General features: G+C 41.6%; 2 protein-coding genes across 7 annotated transcripts in view; one reads left to right on the top strand and one right to left on the bottom strand.

Annotated features, from left to right (window-relative positions):
- The window catches only part of CCDC68 (coiled-coil domain containing 68), a 43,799-nt gene extending 29,441 nt beyond the window's left edge, over nt 1-14,358 (top strand). For all 4 annotated transcript variants that reach the window (XM_037034532.1, XM_037034543.1, XM_037034562.1 and 1 more), the window contains 4 exons: nt 5,659-5,764; nt 7,062-7,145; nt 9,175-9,251; nt 12,977-14,358. In XM_037034532.1, the coding sequence (XP_036890427.1) occupies nt 5,659-5,764; nt 7,062-7,145; nt 9,175-9,251; nt 12,977-13,034 (325 nt within the window). In that variant the 3' untranslated portion in view covers nt 13,035-14,358. The remainder of the gene's footprint in view (nt 1-5,658; nt 5,765-7,061; nt 7,146-9,174; nt 9,252-12,976) is intronic.
- A 4,676-nt stretch (nt 14,359-19,034) lies between these two features.
- Nucleotides 19,035-25,435, bottom strand: part of RAB27B (RAB27B, member RAS oncogene family) — a 124,193-nt gene continuing 117,792 nt past the window's right edge. For all 3 annotated transcript variants that reach the window (XM_037034596.1, XM_037034577.1, XM_037034586.1), the window contains one exon: nt 19,035-25,171. In XM_037034596.1, the coding sequence (XP_036890491.1) occupies nt 24,982-25,171 (190 nt within the window). In that variant the 3' untranslated portion in view covers nt 19,035-24,981. The remainder of the gene's footprint in view (nt 25,172-25,435) is intronic.

Raw genomic sequence — 25,435 nt, 5'->3', positions numbered from 1 at the left:
TGACATTTCTAATGGTAAAAAACACCTCTGGGGAATGATATAACTCAACTTTTATAATTCAGAAGAAAATGACAGGTTTCTTTCTTGCATGTGGATATGTCTTTGTCGTAATGAATTATGCTAATCCTCGCAGTTACCTCCACCACTAACTGGCACGCGTAGAGTGCTTTTCAGTTTGTAGCATGACTCTGGGTTCCTTGTTTCATTTAATCCTTCCATCGACCCTTCAGGAAGGGGACAGAGGCTCACTTCGGTGAAGTGACTTGTGAAGGTTGCTCAGCCTCTCAGAGCCCAGCCGGATTGCTGAGGGTTCCGGCTCTCTGGTCCTCATCACAGAGCCTGGGCTTGTTCTGCTACCGAAAAGACTCGACCTTCTTTACCTCATTTCTGGAGGCCGCTGGAGACCTTTCTCAGACTGGTTTCCTCAGTCCCCTGTGTGACTGCCCGCAGAAGGCAGTCTTCCACTTGTCTCTCTGCTCTGTGACAAACACACAGGCCCCCCCGTATGGTTATCCTCTGGGGAAACACATTTGATGTTTGTAAACATAAGTAGTGTGTTGGCTTCTCCATATATATTTTTAAGGATGGCAAACTCCTTAGAGAAGAGAAAAGGGTGTCTTGAAGCTGAAGCTGCATGTCAAAGTGCATGGTTACTACTTAAATTGTATGTTTACCTGTGACAGCTTGGTCGGCTCTCTCAAGCCTTCCATTTAGGCTCCATTCTTATTACTGAAAATAACAATGGAGAAGATTCTGACAGGCGATAAGAATACATATTCCTGAGCTTTGTTGGAATGTAAACACAACTACACCTATGTCTTAGCTTCTTCTTCCACCTCGATCTTGTGGCTGTGATCCTCAGGTTCCCCCTCTTCCAAGGGGCACTCACAGTCAGTGACAGCCACCATAACACACCAATAAACATTAGATTTTAAAGAGCAGGCCATTGGAGTCACTGTAGACTCTAGAAGATTCTTTACAGCTTCACAGATGCACTAGGATGTGGCCAACCTCACTATCTTCTCTCTCAGGTGGGGATTCCATACAGCGTCAGTCATATTTCTGATGCTGGGGCGAGGTATGATGTGAGCAGAAGCAGTAGCATCTTAGGACAACCACACAATTCTGCTGCTGCTTTTATGGTGTTCTTGTATCTCAGTACCTAGCCCTTTTCATTTCTTCTGGAATTTTCATTCCTGTAAACATCATAATGCAAAAATCTCTGGTAACAAATGCACTCCGTGAACACTGGGGAGGGTTGTATTCCAGGATTTTGTGAGTCTGGCCATCCTCATACTATCTATCCCCTTTATAATTCTGTATTTATGTCCTCGGAGTGCTCAGAAAATGTAAGGTTGTTTATTAAAACTCCATAAAGTATGACATGATTCATTCAATGGGGAGTACGTTAGACAGCGAAGTCAGGAAGAGAGAAGAACAGGCATATAACAAGGCTGGCCCACAAAACCGTACCATGAGGTGCTATGTACCTGCTAAGTCAAGCACTCCATTTTCAATTTACTGGCCGCCAATCCAAAGAGGAAATTATGACCAGTTTCGTGGTTTATGGTGTCCATTTGACTAAAGCCAGTCAGTTCTTTGGGAGAAGCCCAGTTCTTGTTAATATATCTATAAGGCCAGAGAAAAAATTTTCCAGGTTGTGCTCATAACAAGAGCCCTGAAGAATGTCTTCCACTGAATCCTTCTGATCCACACAGAAGCTGTACCTCAGAAAACCCTTTAAAAAGGATCGCATGATGCCAATCAAAGTCATTCTAACTGGGGAGCAGCGGGCAGCGTGGCCAGGCTGGATAATGCTACTCTCTGATGGTGTCGCTCAGCCCAAAGCGTTTCTCTGGGAACGCAGTCTCCTTTGATCAAGTCTGTGCTGCCATTGGCCAACAGAGGGATTGCGGGTGTGCCTTTGGCCCAGTGCAGGCTCCATGATCATCCCATGTTACCAGTCGAAGGGAGCCACTCATTTGCACACGTCTGCAGGCAGAGATAGGGTTGGCTTCTTTCTTGAACGCTAAGGAATCTAACAGGAAGAATTCCAGAAATGGTGCCCTGTTCACTCTCCCTGAGGACAGAAGGAAGGAAGACAGGACCCTCATCCCTTTCTTCACAGGGCCAAGTTTTTCTCTTGGTGGGCAGGGGGCAGATTTCTTTTGTACGCCCTCTTGGTATTCCCAGGATTTGGACTTTTTCAGCTCCAAGCCTGGGAACTGCGAGGCAAAAAGAAAACTCGGGGAAGTCACCATTGTGCTGTTCTTGGATCCCAAGGTCCCGAGCTGGTCTCCCTTCTCCTCCCCACTTTCCAGAGTCTCCTCTAGCTTGTTTAGATATAATCTCCACGTTAATGGGAACCACGGGGAGAAATACATCTTCTACATCTTCCCGGAAGAAGTCACTCAATTCTACTTGAATTTCAACATTTACTTTATGTGTCTACTGGGAGACAAAGCATGAATCCCAGATAAAGACCTTTGTTAGAAGAGCTTGTTCTCTGCCAGGCCTGGCCTCGGTTACCTTTTCTGCCAGCTGTTTTCTTTGGTGCTTCTTTGTTAAGACCGAGTGCTTTCACTGAAAGATAAATAACGAAGATTAAAGAGAGCTCTAACGGCAGCTTATTGAGGTACAGTGGATAAGGTCTCTATTCGGAGCCCATAAATGGATGATGAGGTTTCATATTTATTCCTCAATCCTAAGAGAGATTTCCTGCCGCTTCCTCTAATCACTGTCTGGTATACCGACGCAGCTAAGGCAGGGAGCCCATGTTTTCAAGAGTGCTTCTACAAACACGTCTCTTCCATCTTGAGACCTATTTCAGGTTTTTATTTATTTACGGTGACTTTTATGGTAATACTCTCACGGAATACACAGGGAAATTTCCTGAGCTTTCTATTTGGGGAGCATAATATCTACCCCTTTCCCCGCCCCACTATCCTAAAACCACATATGTCCCTTTGGTTCTCGAGTGCTAGGTCCTCACAGGACACGGTGAGATCACTTTGTCTACCTGCCTTCAATATCTTTGTGAAATTTTTATTTTTCATCAATGTATGAGTTTAAGAACATTTTGTGCATTTTCCAAACGGGCCTGCCGCAGCAAAGCACCCTGAGTTCTTTCTCATCATTCCGCAGTGAAGCTCTGAGTCTGACACTCCTTTCTTCCTTTCCCCTCCTCCCAGGAGCAGGGATTAGCCTCGGCACCAGCAGTGGGTCACATTTCTGTGGGCTTTCTGTGCCGCTTTGATCCTCAGGTCTTCAGTTCATCTTTTTTGTGAAGTGTTTCTTCCCATCAATTTCTAGTTTTTCTACTGGGATGCCTGTTTTACTGGTTTATAGATGTTCTGTAGATAGTATGGGGACTGTGTCTTTATTAGTCATTTGTTTTACCAATATTCTGAGGCTCTCCCAGTCACACTCATTTGACTTCATTAGAAGTTTTTAATTTTGTCTGGTCAAAGATACTATTATTTGCGTTTGTGGTTAATACCACTTTAGTTCTGCCTTTAAAAAATAACTCTTTATTCCAAATTCACCAAGATGCTCTTCTACATTGTCTTCTGAAAGTCTTTGCGTCCCCAATTGTATTCACAACCTACATGGGATTTTTCTGTACTATGTGGTGAGGAAAAGATCGATTTTTCCCCTTTTTTATATGAATATCCAGTTGTTTCAGTAGCATTTGTGAAAAGACCATTCTCTTTATAACATTCTGCAAAATCATCTTTGATATAAATCAAGTCTATCGGCCTATCTCTGTGATATATAGGTATATGTAAAATGAAAATGGCAAAGGCTTAGCATAATTTGCTTAATCAGTTTTCTACTGATGATCATTAGATTGTTTTACCTTTTTATGCTGTGATCAATAATAAACTATACTTTACATGTATTTTGTGACATATTATGTAATCATACAGTGTTTTTATAGTATAAATTATTTAATTTCATAGGATAAATAGTAATGGCTACCATATATCATTTGTACTTATGCAAGGATTTTTTATAGAAATTAATGTTTTTCTACAGTAAAACAAACTCTTTTTTTAAAGATTTTATTTCTTTGTCTTTAGAGGGGAAGGGAAGGAGAGAAGGAGAGAAATATCAATGTATGGTTGCCTCTCGTGCATCCCATGCTGGGAACTGGCCTGCAACCCAGGCATGTGCCCTGACTGGGAATCGAACCACGATCCTTTGGTTCATAGGCTCGCACTCAATCCACTGAGATATACCAGCCAGGGCCACGAACTCTTTTTGAAGGCTTTTCATGCAAAACCAAAGGAGGAAAAGAATTAAAAGACTATCTTCGATATTGCAAGTTGGCCACGTTCATTACTAAAGCTATTGAGACAACTATTGGGTTTAGTGCTGCGCCACTCAGAGCATCGGGGCGTGGTCTGCAGACCAGCAAAATCGTTGGCAGCACGCGGAGCATGCTGGGAATGCAGAGCCTCCAGCCCTACCCCCTGCCTTCTGGGTCGGAATATGCATTTTAACATGATCCTTGATGCATATTAAGCCTGAGAAGCAATTTTCAGTGCACGATGTGAGACGAATGGGGACTTTATTTTTTTTCTAATGAGAACATGCTCTGTAGAGTCACGTGGATTTCCATGACCTTTGGAATGTTTGGGAGGCTGTGAAAATCAGAATCGTGATTGTATTGGATGTTGGCAATTGTAAAACCTTAATAAGTGAAAACAATATTAATATATTACTTTGTAAAGAGCTCATTTTCTGAAAGTACATTCACATTATCTTTTACGTCTACATGGTACAATTTTGTAAAGTAGAAGAGGTAGGAATTATTACATCTATTATACTGAGGTTTAGAAAAGTGTATGACTTCCAAGTCTCATTGCTCCCAGGTTCGGTGGTCTTGTCACCATGCATGTTGCCTCATAACTCAAATAATATTGATAGGAAGAGAAATATTCAAAGGCTGTACAATCAATTTTAGTTACCTAAATAGGGCTTTAGGAAAGTAGGAATAACCTACATCCAAACATCAGGCATCTTTTTTCACAATGGTTGCTGTACATTCAAAATATTATCTGAAACTTAATCTCCTCTCTCTTTTTCCTTTTGCCCTACTTATAGGTAGCAGAATTACCAAAAGTAGGAAGTCAAAAAAATAAAAAGACACAGGCGATTCATAACGTATACCAACTCTATCATTGGAAATCAGTTTCTGATATATATATATATATATATATATATATATATATATATATAAAGTTTTCATTCCCATCCCCGTGTTCTGACCCTGCTCTTCCCCCCTAAATTCTGTGCATCCTGATGGGTGCTAGGTCTGTGGGTGCTGGGCCTGGCTCAGTGCAACTTGGCTCAACTACCTGCTGGTGGGAGGAGAGCCACCAGCAGCCAGAAAGGAGCCTTTGACATGAAGTGACATTCTTATTCAAGTTTATATCAGAGCTAATCAGAGGCTGCCTCGTGGCTGTTTATCTTCAGTGTGTCTTGTGCGGCATGTGGGGCCTTGGGCATCTTATAGGATGCCCAGTAGCGGGGTAGTGAGTGAAGAGAACCTGGCGGCACAACTGTAAAAACAAAGCAAAACAAACAAACAAACATAACAGCATGTGATGCATCGGTGAATCTTTTACTCTGGTGTTGCCTTTGCCTTTCCAGCTGCCAGGATCTTCAGAAGGAGATCTCCGTTCTCCAGGAGCAGCTCTTGCATCTGCAGTTCGTGATTCACTCCCAGCACCAGAACCTGCGCAGAGTCATCCAGGAGGTCAGGTTACCCGAGCACGTCTCTCTGGTAGCTGGTCGGTGCGCAGGGAGAAGACCGTGTGCAGGCGGCTGGCCTGGGCTTGCAAGCAGCAAACAGCGAGATTCTCCTCCCCACAGACAGCTCCTTTGAATTCCCGTCCAACAGGGCTGTCTCCCCAGAGCCCTCTAGTGTCTGTCAACACCTGGAGAGTGCTCAGGGCGGGAGCTGGGAAAATTGTGTCTAACTGCTCCTCAGATGTCTCAGTGACTTTTAAAGAGTGTCCTTAGCCAGACAATGGGCACTATTCTTTAGAGGATTTTGTCGATTTGGAGACTCAGCCTTTTCTTAAGTTTCTTCATCAGTTTCATGTAAATTTACTGAGGAGGAATGTTAAGACAGGGGTGCCCTCTGGCCCTTCTTCTCTGGAAGCATCCTGACAAGTACGAGAGAAGACATCATTGTATTGAGAGCCAGATAATTGGTGGATTGTATACTCAAATCATTTACACCAAGATATGTGTCAATCTGGTTTGGGGGTCTGCTTTAGACTTAAAATCCGACTGTCATTCTCCCCCCCCCTCCTTTTTTTAACCGCCTAATAGTTGTTCCCAAAAGGGATCTTCCTAAATAACTCAGACACCTTCCTGGCATAGCGTTTGTGCTTGCTAGGCTAAGACCTCACCACGACAACTGACTCATGGAGAGGACTTAGGGGCATCCTGTGTCCTCATCTGACAGATGAGAAAACTGAGGCCCACAGTAGTGAAATGACAGAGCCCGTGGTGGCAGCGTTGGCCGTAGCACCTACATGTTTCCTCTCTTCCTGCACCATTCTGAACTGTATCCGCCTCCCCAGCTCCACGTGGCCTCTTGGCTGATGCTTTTCCTCCCAAGCAAGGCGGGCTCACCATATCATGCCGCCGGTTGACCAGCTCTCTGCCTAGGTTGCTTCCCCATGCTGGCTGTGGCCTCGCATCTTGTCCATTGGCCTCTGTATCTGCAGGATGAAAATATTATGTGGCTGACACATAAAAGGATGAGCAATCCTGCTTTCTGCAGAGGCAGTCCTGCTCATTAGGTCTAAATAGGCTTCCCGGAGATTAAAATGTGTCACAGCACTGTCTGCACGCGCTCATCCCCAGGCGCCAGTCTGGTCTGCTCTTCTGCTTGGCCTGCTGGGTCCCCTGACGCTTTGGGATTTAACTTTTTTCTGTTGGATCAACATGATTGGACCACAGAAACCTGCACAATTTCTGATTTAAGTAGCCATTCCCTTTGGTCTGACAAGATTTCTCCAACTGTGTTTTCTAATTCTTAGATGGAAGGACTGAAAAATAATTTAAAAGAGCAAGATAAAAGAATTGAAAATCTGAAAGAAAAAGTTAACACATTGGAAGCCCAGGTAAGCAGAGAATCAGTTTTGTATTTCAGTGTGAATGTGACTGTGTGAGTGTGTCAGTGTAACTGTGAGCCTGTGTATGAATGTCTGTGTGTGTGCTTGTGTGTGGTGGTCCACCATGGTGACACTGTCTGAGTGTGTTTGTGTGTGCATGGCCTGTGAGTGTGTCTGTGCATGAGTGTGTGTGACCATGCCCGGGTGTTTATCTGTGAGTGTGTGTGCACATCTGTGTTTATATATGAATGCTTTCTGTGAGTGTGTTTGTGCCTCTTGTATACATAAGAAACTACAGTTTGGGGACAGGTGCTCTTTCTGAGTTGTTATTAAAGTGTCAAGTATCAAACATTTTATAATGTCATCAAATTACAAATATTAAATATTAATAAATAATTGTTAGAAGTCCATCCTAATTTTCCAGAACACTTTCTGACTTGGGGAGCTAGAGGACATGGACTAGAATTAGAAGCCAGGTCAAAGCCACACTGGGTGAATTTAGACCTGGTCAGGTGGCCCGTTTGCTGTCCCCAGTCTGTTTTTTTCCCTCGCCGAGGTGTCCTCTCTCTTCCTCCAAGCTTTGCCTCAAGGCTCACTCACTTCAAGAAGCCTCTGTTGTTTTCTTATTTTTCAGTGTTTTAAAACTTAGCATAAGACTTTGTAATGTACTGGGATGAGACATATTTTTCTATCTGCCCACTATTCCCCCTTAACGGAGGAAGCCCTTTTTAGTTTTTCAGCTGCTGCCGGGGCCTGGCAGTGCCCCTGCCTCACAGGAAGTGCAGCAAAGCCCCCACTGAGGTTGGGGCACCTACAGACCCCACAGAAGCCTCAGCTCCCCCCTCCCGCTCAGCGCCACCCCTCCTGTCTTTGTCCAGTGGCTGGTCACTGACTGCCTGGACCTGGTCACCTTTTCTACGTCAGCCCTCAGTATTTTGACTTCCTGCGTGCTGTCGCCTCCACACTGTCTGGCACTGTGGGGCTCAGATGTCCACTGCATACCTCCCCTTCTCTGGGGGCCCTGCTGCTCCCGGGACGGGCCTCAGAGGGGCTCCATGAACATGCTGCCAGCTCACCCCCCACCCATTCCTTCCGCCACCGTGTTCTTTCTGCTTCCCCCATCAGAAGAAAAAAATTTGTAAGAACAGAGAAATGTTGTAAATAGTTTTACATCTTGTTTTTTGTGGCCATTGCCCTGTTCTGCCCCTTCTACCTTCCCAGAGGACACTGTGCCCTTTACTCTGGAGGGCGAACTCTTCCAGCCTCCGGCTTTCCTTAGATTCTCACCTTCGGTGGGTTGCGTGGGCCTGTTCGCTCGAAAAACGCAACACTCACAGCTCTGTCCAGCTGAAAAAGCAGTGATTGTGGCATAGTTGGCTCCGAGCTAGTGTCCACTCTGGTGCCCAGTAAGGGCTGCCCAGTGCACTTTGGAGGCCTCAGATGATGTGACCCATGTCACCATAGGGCCTCTTTCTTCTAAGAAATGCCTTGAAAGGCATTTTCTCACAGCCTTTCTTACTTACTGGCCTTTTGACAAATACCGGTTGATAACATATTTCATTGTATTCTTTTTGCATAGCTAACATGCTCATTCATTCTATACAAGTTAGGAAGTATAGATAAGCAGGTAGAATAAGAAAATCATGCAAACATACCATCAGTGGGCAATCACTCGGCACATTCCATAACCAACTGCCTTTAAGTCTTAAAAATCAGCCAGACACTGAGCTGAGTTCCGTACATATTTTTATTTCATTTTAGAACCTGTAAAGAAGAGATTATGATTGTATCTGTTACACAGATGAAGAAATAAGGCTCAGGGAGGTTAAGCAACTGAATGAGGTCACACAGCTCGGGAGCGGGTAACTTCCCAGGTGTTAGTGACTCTCGACTGGCCACATTCTGTGTTCCGATAGAAGGACGAGGACAGCAAGCTTGCTGCTGAGGACTGATGTAGGGATGCCCAGAGCATTAAGCGTGTGTGGCTGATGCAGGTGCTAGCTGTGTGACCTCTGCACATTTTTCTTTTCAACTTTAGAATAAAGACCTAAAAAGCAAAGTGGCACTTTGGTCTGAAACTCCTAGGACAATGGTGTCTAAGGCCGTGGCTACAAGGTAAAGTCTGTTTTCTATCCCCGTGTACCTTTACACCCTCATGAATCCCACTGGAGGAAGATTCCAGTGTGTTTCTGCTTTTATGTAGTCGTTTGTTTACCGTCTGTTTCTCAGTTTTTTGTGACTAGGAACTGTGTTAATCTTGTTCACCACTGAATACTCAAACCTAACATATAAATTTTTACTGAGTAAATGAAGTAATAAATTCAGATATCTTTGCTCAATCCTTGGCGGTGAAACAAGTCCAATCTGGGCTTCAGCACTTTCTCCAGACAAAACAGGTCATCTCCTCTCTTGTCCTTGTTCTTGCACTGCTCATATGTCCTGTGCCATTGTATATATTTATTTAAATGTCATGTCTGAGCCCTGGCTGGTGTAGCTCAGTGGATTGAGCGCGAGCCTGTGAACCAGAGGATCACAGTTCGATTCCCAGTCAGGGCACATGCCTGGGTTGCAGCCCAGTTCCCAGCAGGGGACTCACGAGAGGCAACCATACATTGATATTTCTCGCTCTCTCTCCTTCCCTTCCCCTCTAAAGATAAATAAGTAAAATCTTCTTTAAAAAGTCATCTCTGTGCCACATATCAAAGGGATTGTAAATGTGGAGAGGGCAGGAATAGTTTCTTGCATTTCCCTTTATTTGCTGCATTGCTAAGGACAAGTGCCTTCAATAAGTACCTAATAATGAGTGAATACGCCATCCCTGATAACGACCCCCTAAAGCAATGGAAAGGATAGTTGGCACCATCAAGCTCACTTTCTAGGTTCACAGAATCCAGAGTGACAAGTCACAGAAAGAAGAAAAGACTTCTGGTCTCAAATCTGCCTTCCATAACACTCTATGAAATTATTACTTAAAAATTTCACTGCCTGTAATTACATGAATCATTTAAAACATGATGAAAAACGTTCTGTTCTAGCAGCTTTTGAGTTTCCCAGTCCAGTCGCCCTAGGGCAGAAGCCCCGCCGTCCGAAACTCTTCGGCACACGCCTGTGCTGGAGCACCCACCACTGTGATTAGTAGTGTCAGGCTGGGAGTTCAGGCCGGTGCGCCTCTGTCTTCAGAACTCCCTGCTGCAAGCCGGCTTCCCTTTGCTGGTGATATCTGTAATCACGGGCTAGGGAGGAAACCAATGCGAACAAGTCTTCCAAAATCCTTGGGCTCCAGGCTGCATTCTCAACGTTTTGGCCACTAGTCCTGCAACTTCTAATAAAGAAAAGAAAGTGTGCCCACTCTTTAATACTCTCCCTTAAAAGAAAGTATTAAAGGAGGCAGTGAAATGCTCTCAGAGAGAAGGAGTCACTTCAGGGGGTGGGAAAGGAGGGAGGGTGAAGAGTTTGGGAGAGAAAGGCAAACAGAACTTTCTGAGGGAAGGGAGGAGGGCCAATTTTCTGCTCCCTTGCCAGGGTCGACTTAAGAAAATTCCAAACCTATAGAAAATTTTTGAGTTTATTTGAGCCAAACCGACCACAATGACTGGGGAGCAAAATCTCGACGGATTGAGAAACGGCTCCAGAGAACGGCAGGTTTGCAGCTCCTTGAACACAGTGGAATGAAAGGAGGAGACTTAATCAGGGGGGCACGGGTTACATGAGATTCATTGGTGGTAGATTAGGGAGGTGGGGCAGAAGCAAAGCCAGAAATCTCCGACATTTAATAAAGAATAAGACAGAGAGATGAATTCTCTTTTACATTGGTGGGTACAGGATAGTTAAAATTAATGTTCAGAGCAAAAAAAGCCAGTATGCAGTAAAACAAGAAAACAGTAAGGGAGTCCACACCCAGCTCTGATTGGAGTTTGTGCCCTGGGGGGTCTGGAAAAAGGAACCAACCCTGACATTTCAAAGGTATGTATGTTACTGTAGATTCAAAAAGAAAATAGACCGGCCGAGTGAGGGTAAGGATTGACCTTTGTCAAGGAAGTCACTGCTCTAGGACATGACTACACGCCATGACTCACTTTTAGTTATAATAGTTTTAGCTTTGCACAACTCGAATCATCCTATGGGGTTACTTTCGGCCTCTGAGCTTGTAAGGCCACCATGCAGGCCTCCTCTGAGTGTCTCAGGCTTCTATGTGGCCCCTTTTCTGTCCACACCAGACACCATTCCTCTTGGGGTGGTGTGGCCAGCATCCGCTGTTCTGACCCTGGAGGGAATGGAGCTAGACGAAAGTTAATTAATTAGCAGCTTCAGTTAATTAGTAGTTAAAGGTCTTTTAGTTTTAAAGATTTATGTTCTTCCTATGACTTGGGAAAGATCATGTGGAAACATTTTCTAGTTGAAGTAGGGAAACTGGACTAAGTATGCCCTTTGTTTTATGATTTTTGATAGAAGTTGCAGTGTTAATGGTATGATGGTAATGAGGGTATTCTGGGGGGTGGGGGGCACGAGGGTGCATAACCCACTGTGTGTTTTTAGCTTCACACAGGAAATAATTCAAATTCAAGTCAGCATGGAGTTTAAAGTGAAAGGTTATTAGCGAAGCCTAGAGTGTATGTGGAAGAGAGTTTGTTAGTGAAGCAGGATGGGAGCAGGCTACTCCGCAAGCAGGGCAGCCCCTCTCTAGTGGGATTTACTTCTTTTATGGGGGCTCATTTAATCGAGGGGTAGAGCATTCAATCAGGGAGAGGATCCAGGATTTTCCCTGGGTGGAGACTTCTCAGAAGAGCTGCCCACCATTGGCCATGTTGTGTTTTGACACTGGCATTTTGTTTCTGAGTGTGGCCGTCGGGAGTGTGTCATTTAGCTCGCTTAGGCGTTCCGATGAGCGTATAATGAGGCGAGGGGTTACTCCAGGTGAGATTACTCATCCGGTGGGATTCAGCTAGTGGTCTGCAGGTGCTCGGCCGTAAATCCTCTGGGGTTGGTCTTTCCATCTCTGTGGTAGTCCTTGCAGCCCTTATTGTTACAGCCATTTCACCACATGCCTTATCTTGATGGGAGGTCTCCTGTTGGCACGGTGAAATATGATTAATTGGCTGCTTTCGGAATGTAAGTGGTAGTGTGGTTTGGTAAGTTTGGATTCACCAACATACAATGGAATTGTAACTCTAGGGAGAGACTGGAGTTTAAAAGGCAAAAAGATATACATTTAAAAATTAATCTAGGCAAATCTCATATCACCCATAGAATCTATTTCTATGCTACCTGTCACGGTAAGTACCAATAAAACAAGCTTTTTTTTTTCTTTTCCTAAAACATTAGAACATATAGATGTTTCTTGGGTTGAACACCAGAAGGAGTGGCTTGCTGGAAATCAGGGGTCATGTTAGACAATGACAATGACAGCAACAACAACACACACACATGTACACAGATGTGTGCATGCACATGTGCACGGGGAAAAGAGATCAGGCTGTGCAAAACCCGCAGAATTACAACATCCCGAGGGAACACTGATGTGTTTCCCATGTCCAAGTCACTATGGGGCGTGTCTTCATTGAATGGAGCTAGACACAGGCTCTCACTCTCACGTCCCCTATCACTTCCTCACTCTTGTCCTCGTACAACTCAGTGATTGAAGTTTAAGGCTTCCACCATGGGATTCTCTTTGTTTCATGGGGAATTACAATTCATTGATTAACCACCACCTCTTAGATGAAAGCAGTCAGTTCTGATGGGGCTGTACAGGGTGATGGGGGATGGTAATGGTGGTGGTACAGCAGTTCCATCACTACGGGTCAGTGCACTTGAGCTTGATGACTGTGTGGTCTTTTCCACAGCGAACTGAAGACTGAAGGTGACACCCCCTACTTCATGTTGGTTAGGCTACGGAAGTGAGCTGGCTGGCTGAAGATTGAATGAGAAAGAACACTACGTGGATCTTATTTATTCCTTGAAACATAGTGGAAACTTGCATGTTAAAAATGGCTCAATGCCAGTATTTCATGGAATTCATTATACATCAATAGCTTTAGAGGAAGATGACATTCCAGAAAATCAAACAAATATATATTCGAAAGAAGGAAATCTTTCTTCAAAACTTAATAAATGGGTGAAGAAACCAGGTACCTTTTCATGATGAAAGATAAATTCTATTTTTAAGTTTTAAAAATCTGAATCTTTTTTTGCAATTTTTTGTTGAAAGGAATGGTTTCAGGTTGTCAACTTTGACCTTTTGAGAGTGTTTTTCATTTATTTAAGTAGAAGAAAGAGTTTTTATTTGTATGAGTGGATGTTGTATTTTAAAGTTGACCTTTGAATAATAAAAATACTTTACCATGATTTACGTTCATCTTCTGACCATTGTTAGAGGAACAGTTATTTTTCTATTGAAGTACGAGCTGGGAAAGTTTCTTTTTAGCTAATTCTCCAACACACACAACCCTCCCAAATTGAGGATCAGGGCGAGCTCCCCACACCTGAGGAGCTGGGATTGCAAGTTGGTTGCTAAAGGCACCCCCCCTCCGCCCCACACACATAGAAGTACAAAGGAAAGCACTTTGTGACTCATTTTCTTTTCCATAGTCATTATATTACCTAAGTACTGTTGTTAGCTCATACCTACATAAACATACACGTATCAGGAGTTCAAAGAGCAGTGGCGGCTGTCTGCAGCCAGGAAGACTTGGGCTTCATGAATTAAAATCATGTGTGCTTGAATTTGGACAGGTGCTTTCATTACAGGTGGAGTTTATGATTGCTATCGAGCCGAACTCTGACTCGAGTTTGGAGAACTGCAAAGAGTGACCCTCAGGAAGGCAGAATGCTCGTTGACTAAAGGAGTAAAGGGAGACCTTAGCCACCCTACAGGCTGAATTACTCTAAGCCTTTTGATCATCTTCTCTGGGGTATAACTGCATACATTTTCTCAGGAAAGATGCTTAAAGCCTTTCAGTGTGGAATGTGAAGTACCAGTATCATCTACGAAATATTTAAAGGTATGCACACATGAGGTGAAGTAGTGGATTTATAAATTTATCAAAGGATGGTACCCTTGAAATGTTACATAGCTGTGCACTAGAGAAATATACCTGTCACTCAGAGATTGTGTGGGTTTCTCTGACCCCTCAGTCATTATGCTGGATTATAGTAAATAGGAGATTTGTGAATGAACCCATCTGACTGAGTTAATGGCCTGGATGGTTTCCATTAGAAACATGCATTTTAAAGTCAAAAATGGAAAGACACTGTTAGATTTTATTTTGGTTTACCTGTATTCATTTTTGATACAGAAGGACAGTTGGATGGAATACGGATAGAACCTTCTCACGAGGTATCCAGGTTCACTTTGGAAGAAATGGTAATTGGATCTTCTGAGTATGCAAATAAGCAGGTTCAGGTTCTCAAAAAGATCTGAACTTTTAAAACACAAGAGTATTATTTTAGTAGCATCAGGATTATTTGTTTATCATATGTGGATTACTTTCTGGAACCTTATTATTTCAACTTTTATCACTCGAAATACTTTTAAATAAACATTTCTGAGTCATAAAACAAATGATTACAGTGAAAAAATTTCTTAGTCTAAAATTAGTAGCACACAGGAAATACATAGAAAGAAACACTAGTTCATTGAGTCAAAATTATTGTACTTATAGTAACTAATGTTCAATTAGAAGGTCCAAGGTGAGCCTTGAAGTGAATACATGGAAAGAAATTTAGTTCCACTTTGATTACATGTAGTGTTATAATTTATTATTAAGAAATGTTTAAACAATTGATACATCTTTTCAATCATTGATTATGCCTTATAATAAACTTATACTTTATACAATTTTTGTTTTTATTTCTTTTAACATTAAAATTACTATGCATAAATGAATTGACTACTTTTTATTTGACCATTTGTGGTAATATCGATAATAAACTGATTTTTTTGTCAGTAAAAAATATTTAGATAGCTCCCTGAATTTTCTGCTAATATTCCCTGGATCCAAATCAATGGCAAAAGTAACCTATTATGTTTTTATTCTAAATTTGAAAAAAAAAGTAGCGTCATGAAAGTAAGAACAAACTTCTAAAATTCTTTCATATCTCTTCACTTTGAAAATCCTTAACTCCTCTGACCGGCAAATTATTATAGCATCCTTTAATATCAAAGTAGGGATCCAGTCCACCAAAAATTGATAATTCATTCCCTCAAGTAAAATCATTGTCATTATAATTCTCTTCCTTTTTTTTCTTTCCTTCTCTTATTTTTTGACTAAAAATATTAAGGATGCAATGAAGATTTAAATTATTAAATTTAATTGCTTTGTCATTAAGGTATATGCTTATGTGTTTAAAATTGTAGTAGAGCCCTGGCTGGTGTGGCTCAGTGGATTGAGCACCGGCCTCCAAACTGAAAGTTCACAGGTTCAATTCCTTGTCAGGGTATATGCCCAGGCTGCTGGCCAGGTACCCCGTTAGGGGTAAGCAAGAGGCAACCAATCAATGTTTCTTATTTTCTGTTTCTCCCTCCCTTCTCCTCTCTCTGAAAATAAATAAATAGAATCTTTTAAAAAATAAAATTGTTGTAGAAATAGTGAAAATTAGGGTTTGTCCTAGGCATGCAAGGTTGACTTAGTCATGTTCAATGTGTTGATAATGGTAATGTTTTCATGGGCATGTGTCTTCGCAAAAATCAATAAGTGATATAATTTAAATATTTGAATATTTGCTTCAATAAGTTAGTAGAAATTTGAGTTAGCACTGTTATTTTGCAGTCCACCCAATCAATTTGTTGTACAGGATTTGTTAATTTTTTTTGGCAACAAATATTTATTCAGTGTCCCCTATTTGCCAGGCCCTTATCCAGAAGTCAGGGTTATAGCAGTGAGGAGGGAGGGAAGGCGTGCTTGTGGACAGGAATTTTTTTAAAAAGAAAAAACCTCCACCTTCATATGAATGTACCCAGCGATGAGGAACAAATAATAAAGTTAGAGATATTCATTGACTGTGAGAAAAAATAAAGTGGACTCAGGGATCCAGAGTTACCAGGGATGAAAGGTTCCGGCTGCAGTTTTGAATCAGGAGATAATAGGAACTACGGTAACTGTAGACTGGTCGTTCAAATAGGATGGTCATTTTAAGTAAGAATTCGCTTACTATGCTGTATACCTGAAACCAATACAGAATCATATTGAAAGTAAACTAATTAAAAAATAAAAGAGCGAAAGAACTAGAATGTTACAAAGCTTCTGGTGCATTAAAAAAATAAAGAACTCTCTCTTTAAAGATAACTTTTAAGCAAAGACGAAAAGAAAGGGAAGTGGGTGGAAGGAGCTGGCATTTGGTGGAAGAGGTCCGGGCGGAAGCAAGTGCAGGTTCACGTTCTTGGCGGGGTGGATAGACCAGGTGTGTGTGCACTAGCCAGGATGTAAGGTAGACTGGGAGGTAAAGAATAAGTCAATATTTTGTAAATCATTTTCCATGCAGCATATTCTTTTATGTATTTTTTTAATTTGCTTTATTTTTAGAGAGGGAGGAGGGGGGAGAGATAGGAAGAGAAACATCAATGTCTGGTTGCCTCTTGCTTGCCCTCTACTGGGGACCTGGTCTGCAACCCAGGCATGTGCCCTGACTGGGAATCCAACGAGTGACTGTTTGGTTTGCAGCCCACATTCAATCCACTCAGCTACACCAGCCAGGGCAGCATATTCTTTCATATTTTTTAAAAAAATTATTTTTAGAGGGGGGAGGGAGAGACAAAGAGGGAGAGAAACATCAATGTGTGGTTGTCTCTCAAGCACCCATATTGGGGACCTGGCCAAACAACCCAGGCAGGTGCCCTGACTAAGAATCGAACCAGCGACCCTTTGGTTCACAGGCCATCACTCAACCACTGAGCCACACCGGGCAGGGCCAGTTTTTAAAACAAATCATTCCTTTATTCAGTCAGTAAGTTTTTCCTCCAGTTCTTTGAAGTCTGAGCAGTGGGAACCAATTGACTTTTAGAAATCCCTATCCCAATCCCCTCCTTGGTCTGTGTTTTTCTAATTTATTGAGAAAGCCCATGTTCTCTGGAAGGGCCAGTGAAGAGCAAAGTGCTCTTAAAGGTTCAGTTGCATGGTTTCGTTTTGACCCACCCTCTTTGCCTAGAGGACCCGCTCATAAGAAACTGCTTTTGGCATTCGAGAGCAAGTACTGTGTGTTCGTATTTAATACATTAACCAGCACTACTCAAGTCTCTCCTCTGTTTCACGTTTTCCATGAGCGTGAATGAGCTCCTGATGTCCGTCTCTCTGGGGAAGCAATCAAACAGATTGAAATCTTCTGTTGTTAATCTTGCTGTTCTGCGTCTTTTTCTTTTTTTCACCCTTTTCGTACAGACGAGTCTTTCTCTCAGAGACTCATGAAAATGGTCCAAAGCTATGATCATTTCAAAGATCTGGTTACTATCACAAAATGTTTCTACTACCTATAGTATAGCCTTAGTCAAATTATAACTAGTGTGTTGGTTTCCTGATTCATAATGCAAGTCATCTAAATGAGTTTCTAACAGAACAGCAATGCTCACACTCAGTCCAGATTAGAAAGAAAGAAAATTCCTTGGTAATGAGAACAGTGAATAATAATATCATACACAGTTTTAAAACAAGAAATCCTATCAGTCCAGACAGTGAATGTTTAAAAGGTCTATTTTTTCTCAATACCAGGCACATTATGGTTATGTACAAATATGCCCTGGCTGCTGTGGCTCAGTGGATTGAGCGCCAGCCTGGGAACCAAAGGGTCAATGGTTTGATTCCTAGTCAGGGCACATGCCCGGGGTTTCGGGCCAGGTCCCCAGTGTGGGGAGTGCGAGAGGCAACCACACACTGATGTTTATCCCCCTCTCTTTCTCCCTCCCTTCCCCTCTCTAAAATTAAAATATATAAAATCTTAAAAAAAACTTATAAAGCATTAGCAAAAGCAAGTCACTGATGATTTATCTCAAATTATTTAAGATGAAGCCAGAGACAAAGACCCTGGCCATGTGAAACTGCACTACCGCTACCGGGCAGGAAAGTCGAGAACATGGTGCCGAGCATTCAGTTGCTTACAGTGGGAGAGTTGTTTTCATCCTCAAATTAAAAATACATCACTATCTTAACAACACCTATTTAAGTAACATATGGAGGGAGAACAACTCTGGGAACAAGGCAGCCTTTGTAAATGAACATTTAAGTGGAAGCTGTGTAGTTGTGGTCTTGAATTTGCCTTGAACAATAACGGTCTGTTCACCAGCCCGTGACTGAGGGAGACACCACCACGTCTCAGCATTTTGTTATGGGGAAGAAAGAGATTATAATGTGAAAATACTGTATGCTGTAGAATACTTCAACATGTTAAGTGCTAATTTTATCAATACATCCTCTGAAGTTATGAGAGAACTTCCCTTGCAAAACTCAGTCTTTCTTTAAAAAAAAAGATTTTATTTGTTTATTTTTAGAGAGAGGCTAAGGGAGAGAGAAAGAGAGTCAGAGAAACATCAATATGTGGTTGTCTCTCACATTCCCCGCTACTGGGCACTGGTTTGCAACCCAGGCATGTGCCCTGACTGGGAATCGAACCATGGGCCCCTTGGTTTGCGGGACTGTGCTCAATTCACTGAGCCACACCAGCCGGGGCTAAAGTCAGTCTTCAAATAAATAATAAATGAAAAAGTTTAGAGAAGTGGATAAAATCACTTGACTGCCCCTAATGCATAGCTTAGCTTTTTAAACTGAGGTATAATTGACATAACATTATATTAGTTTCAGGTGGATACCGTCTTTAATATGATGCACGTTTCACATTTAAACCCATTTACTGTTCCCAGCCCATCACCTGTTGAACTTCAGCACCGAAATGAGGTTGCTCTGATTGCACAAAATAATCGGTAAAAATGCGTTTTTATTTGAAAAGTGTGCAGTAACAATCACTGTATACAGTTGTTCTCAATCGTAGTATTCAAACCCAGACACCACAAAATCATTGGATGCTATGATTTCTGAAGTCACTGGAACTTTGGTACAACAGGATAATGACCTAACAGCATCTGTCAGGCACTGCAGTCTATCCAGGGGCATAGTTTAAAGTTTTAACTTACAGCCAGAGCACTAGACGAAACAGAAATCTGTGTAGCCGACAAAGTCGAACATGCTTAGCCTAGCAACAACGATATCACTTGAAGACAGACCACTGGGATATGGTGAAGCACATCAGTGTTACGTCAGAACATTATCTGCCTTTGACACGTTAAGCAGGATAACTAACTTTTATTCAATAACTGCAGATACAAGTATCTTTTACAAGGCCATGGACACGAAAGCCCTATTGGTACAAGGAGTATTTTGACCAAGTTGTAATACACAATCTAGAATATAACTGGACTCCTTGAAGGAAATACAAGGTGACATACAAAATGAAACAGAAGTCATATTTTTTTTCAGGAATTTGAGATATATTAAACATTTCAATCAAATACAATAACCTCAAGTCGAGTACCCGTGGATGGCTTCCAAGACACCTACTAAAATGACCTGTGTCCCTGCTATGGTACTTCTATGCACAAGTGATTCTGAGGACAACTCTGACTCTTGACCAGTTCTTAGTTTGTGCTAATAGCATCTGTGTATGAAGTGGAACATAACTTACAAGCCGATTTCTTATATATGTTCACCACTGAGCCTGACGGGAACCTTGGGAGGCACGTGGGGTTGGTGAGTCCCACACGAGGGGAAGCCACTATGAGAGTTAATAACAGACACACGGTCCCCAGCTGGTTCTTTCTGGACACTTTCTATTTCTAGGCTTCCTCTCAAGGAGCCTTTGAAACAATAACCTGGAGAATAGAAGATTCAGAATAAGTACTGTATGTTACTCCACATCACTAGGGACCCCATTTTCAGGGGTCAACAGCCACATGGACAACTGCCACTGGTTAAATAAGGGGCCCACTAGGTTATGAAGGACAGACAAACCAGTTCCTACACAGTTTGTTAAAGAGCCTTAAAGACTAAGTCAGCTGAGGGATATTAGCCGTGACTTCCATGGTCTGTGAGAAAGAGAACAACATTTAAATGACTCACTCCCAAGGTGGTTCATTTGTATATTTTTTTCAAAAAATGACTCCCTTTAAAATAACCCACCCTTTGGGCACAGGTGTTTGCTCTCTCTGTTTGTGAAGTTCGAGAGTCTCCCAGCAACCATCGGCTGCTGGGTCAGCTCTGCAGAAAAGCGCCTGTGAAGCTACCCCAATTTATCAGAAAAAGAGTTTTGGATAACACCATTTGTTTCCAAATTTTTGATGCTAATAATGAAATATTTTAGCTTAAATATTTTATTAGCTTAGTTTGAAGGCTATAATTTTCTACTGGGTAGACAAAAACATGGGTCTAGTTACAAAAACTCTTTCTGGTAATCTTCTTTTTCCTACCTAAAAATCCACCTTTTGGGGATGAACGCCTCCATGTTCTGCGATACTTAAGGGCTCTATTTAGAAACTTCGAAATCTTAGCTCTCCTTGTAGCTCTTGCTCACAATGTCATTGTAGTTGATCTCCACCCAAGAATTCTAAGGCAACAAGTTTATAAAATTCCCGCTGTATCTAGCAATCATTTTTTATAAGTTCTACTTTATGAGACAAGTATTTTCATGGGTTTATAAAGCATCGAGACAACACTCATCTCAGATAATATTCTCTATCTACTTCCCATGTTAAGAATTCACCACTCTGCCCAGGCATAAGTTCAGATCATCTAGGCCAAAAATTAAGAAAAAAAAATATAATTCTTGATAGATTTTTAGACAACCTTTTCAAATATAGACAGCATCTTGAAAAAATAATAAAGCTTTCCCTAACATACTTAAATATCCTAGACTTCTCTTCATGCTTTAAAGCTAGGTAGTAGAGGGTGGAAGGGAACTTTCAAAAATCACTTTGGTTAACATCAGTTCTCAGAACTTCCTTTTTAAAGGGTCATTCTGTGTCTTAGGAAATAGAAACTTCAATATTATTTCTTTAAAGCTTGAGTTTTAAACTCCAAAATTCTTTATAGACGAGGGTTTTCCCCAGATTTTTAGTGTGATACACAATGAAGACTGCATCTGCGCTCCCCATCTTTCTATCCGTGTGAACAGGGATATAGAGCAGTCCGCAATCTGTCCCACAGACACAAGGTTCCAGGGTATATACTGTACCTAGCCGTACACTTTCTCTATTGCACCTATTATTTCTCTAGATCCTGCACTCACTCTACAGGTGAAAATGAGCTTCATTAAATTTAGTGATTTCCAGCAGACTCAATTTAGTTTAAAGAATATTTGACTACTATTATTTTGTAAGTATAGTCATGTCCTTCCCTATGGTCAAGCTTCTCTCCCTCTCATAAAACTCTTGCCCAGTTCATCCGACCTGTACTGATTGGTACAGAACACCTTACACTAGAAGCCAAAGAAAGACATTCCCTTTCCCCCACACATAGCGTGGCCCATCTGATTAAAAACAAGACAAAATATTTACTTTAGAAAATGCTGGCTTTGAATTTTTTGAAGTGTGGTAGCTGGTAATATGCAAATGGTAGCAAACTGGCTAGAGTGTGACTTGAAAGAATTTAAAAACTCTTATGCAGAGACCCACCAGCTCAACTCCCAGAATTTAATACTTTCTCTGCTGATCCGTGGCCTGTCGCCCTCACCATACCAAGACAGACACTGTGTTCTCTCAACTATGTTTTGATGCGCTTTTCAAAGGATTTTCTTTCTTTACATTTAACAATAACTTTGTACCTAATCAGTTACGAGTCTCAAGGAATGCGCACTCCATGAGAAGTGAGCTAGGAGACCAGGAGATGGTGGTGATGACCTCCAGATTCTGATGACGTCCTTGAACCCTTTGCTGAAGACATCAAAGACCTTTGGCTGCATTTGTGTCTCTGGGAGGCCTCCCTATAATGGATTACAGGGCAGGCTATGTGGTTAGAGGCAGATTTGGTCACAGAGGTACCCGAGGCACTGGGTTAGAGCAATGCAAACATCAAAGCAGAGTGCACGCCCCAGAAACGGTTTCTCTATCAGAAAGGAATTTTATGCACCCTTTAAATAGTTTTCCAAAATGCAACTTGGTTTACTAGAGCCTTTGGGAGATAATTAGTAATAAGATGCATCTTGGCTAAAAATACATGTTACTGTGGGTTAGAGGGACTATGCAATTCTCCAAGGCAGTCTGCATACTTTGGGGCCCAAAATTGGTAAAATAAATAATACAGAATATTAATTATGTGATAATGAGAGGAGGAATTTGTGTTCATGTTTACATAGAATTGGGGGTCAGGTTTCAAACTTCACAGAGAGGAATATTTTTTAGATCAAGTTTTTATAAGTAGAATACAATTATAAATTACTTTTCATGTCTGCTTTAAGTTTTGTTGTCCTTGAGATTATTACCCAATAATTGTTCTTTTCACAGGCGTAGTTCTATAATTATGGACATCATCACCCTCTGCTTCACGCTGCAACTATCAAGTGACAATCCTAAAATAGACCCTGAACAAATGCTTGTTAAATAAACTGACAATGACAGAATCTTGGCATAACTAAATCAATCATATAACTGGAAAATTAAAAGAAATAGAGAGACATACCCCAAATAGAATACCTTTACAATTTCATAAAAGGTAAACATTCCATATTGTGGAAATGCAGCGGAAATCACAATTTGGATCCAAATAAGAAAGTGATATAATGACCTCAAAAAGTTCACCAAATTTTGCTTACAGCAATAGTCACATTGTTTCTGTTCCCTTTTCCAAAAGAAACATCTTTCATGTTAGCGAATAGCTTTCCATCTTCAGGGCACAGGCCCTGAGGTCACGAGGAGCATCCTGAAGGAAAACACCTTTGCAGGCAACACCTGCCTGTGATCCACCTTAGAAGCTGGCACCGTGTGGCAGAAATCAGAGGAGGTGGGCAGTAAATGCCAGGAACTTCACGGAGGGTGAACTCATCAGAGCTTCCGGGTTGCTTTCATTCACGGTGCATTTCTGAGCCCAGTCCACGCTAAGATCATTATGTCTATAGACATTCCCTTGGATCTAAAAATGACTCAATACTAGATAGAGGCTGGTAGGCAGAGGTGGGGGGTGAGGAGCTGAGTTTAGGGTTTGCAGCATCTGTAACTTAACAAAATAGGCACGGAGTTGGAAAAAAGGAAGTTTAACTGATAAAGTGTTATAGTAAGAGGAACTATTCCATTGAAAAAATTACATAACTCCTAATAAAAAGAAAAAACTTAAAGTGTAATGCCTTTGCTATTGATAAAATTCACTGGAATGTTTAAATAATAGTTTAATAGAAGTTGATTGTTAATTTAGACACAATGATAGGAATAGGCCAATGAAAAATATTTGGGGGATCATTTTTTAAAAGAAAAGGCAGCTTCTTGTGAAAAAATAAATAAAGTGATTTACCAACTTTTGGTGAGATAAAATATGGTTCCATTCCTGCCCAATCCCCAAATATAGGTCAACTATGAGCCTTTTGCTTTAGGCAAAATAAAAACAAATGCTAAATATATTATAATATGGCATGAGTTATCATCAATTTTTATGTGATTAATGACATGAAAATTCAGAGTTACCATTAAAATTGATCCATCATTATTCTCCAGTTGGTCTACGAAATGACACACCTGTATTTTTACAATTGATTCAAAGCCAGGGGTAGGTGTGGGTTAGAAGGGAAAAACGTTATTTAGAGTTGCCAGTGCTTTTGTAAATGGAAAAGAAATCCACAATTAATAGTCACCTTTTGTTTCACATCACCAGCATATTCACCTAAAAGAAATGAAGGTGAAATAGGGTTTTTTGTTTTTTTACTGTCTTTAAAGAAAGACACTTAATAAGCAGCAATCTTTAATCTATCTTTGTGACTATCACCATTTACTTAGGAAAAAAAATGAAATGTGAAGCTGAACCCTGAACCTATTTCTAAAATGTTGTTTGAAATGGGAACTTCTGGATCTTCCCTTAATCCCCACTGACCATGTCAACTTCTACTTGCCCAGAGTGAAAGCTGCCTGATAACCCTTCCAGACGTCTGTGACAGATACCTTCCATTTCATTTGTCCAAATGCCGTGCTCCCCGACCTCTGTTTTTTTCCCAGGGCATTTCCCTTGTACTCTGTCACTCACAATCTTGTTCTTGTCTGTCTGACATTTATTAAGAATATAAAAATGGCATTATTACACATTTGCCCACATTTTAGCAGAAGTCTGACATTCGTTCTCCCCACAGCCTCATCACTAAATTAGTCTTTCTAGTACAGCTTATTGGGGAATATCATTCTTAATGATCCATTTAAAATTCTTTATTGTGTATCCATTTTAACTAATATGTTTCCCCAATGCAAACCTAAAAGTAATAATCATATTCTACGTAAGAAGTAAACTCAGTCTTTTAAAAAAAATAATCTTTCTATGTTCTCCCTTTGGTAGTCTATCCCTCTCTCCAATGCAACAGGGTAAGTCTGGCTCTGATTTAAATTTCACTCTTATTTCATCTTGTGTACTCTCCTGTACACTTGTCTTCTTTCTAAGAAAAAATGAACTGGGCACCCATGTTGGTGAGGGCACACTACAAAATCTTTGATCTTGTTTGAAGGGGCCTCAGAAACAACTGGTCAATTCTTTTGAATACTGTGGACTATTTTGGTTTCCTAAAATAGATTTTCTTGCAGGAAAAGACAGACACGCCACTACGCATGGCAACAATGTCGCGGTTCGTCGCTGACCGGGCGGTGATGTCAGGTTGGGGCTCTTGGCGATGAGGTCCTGTGCAAAGTCTAGCAGGCACATCTCTTCTCGGCTGCCTTCTCCCCGTCCAGCTTCCCAGAATTTCCACCATTGACGGTGTCGGGGACTTGTGCCTTCTCCACACACTGTTCCATCCGCTTCATGATTAAGTCCAGAAGTGTTTCCACGGCTTTCTCAACGTTCTGGCCAGTCGCTGCACTGGTTTCAAAATATGGAATGCTAGCATGGAAGAGAAGACAAGTATTTTTGAGGGGAAGAGACCGGAAAAGATACAAGACGTACAAAGGAATCGCACACGCAGAGACGTGGCTGACAGAGCCCGTACAATAACCATGGTTTTGCTGGATGCATTGGAAAGCACGCTTGTTTTTTCTCAGTGAGTAAAAACTGGTGGCTTCTCATCAGTGTGACTATAACCAATACCACGGGCAACGCAGGCGGCACTCATAAATTCAAAGTCAAAGCACTGTAACTACTTTTAAA

This window comes from Sturnira hondurensis, unplaced genomic scaffold (genome assembly GCF_014824575.4).
Source record: "Sturnira hondurensis isolate 20B ecotype Veracruz unplaced genomic scaffold, ASM1482457v3 Scaffold0001872, whole genome shotgun sequence".
NCBI classification, from domain to species: Eukaryota; Metazoa; Chordata; class Mammalia; order Chiroptera; family Phyllostomidae; genus Sturnira; species Sturnira hondurensis.
Note: the sequence above shows the minus strand (reverse complement) of the source record. Positions and strands in the feature narration are given on the sequence as shown.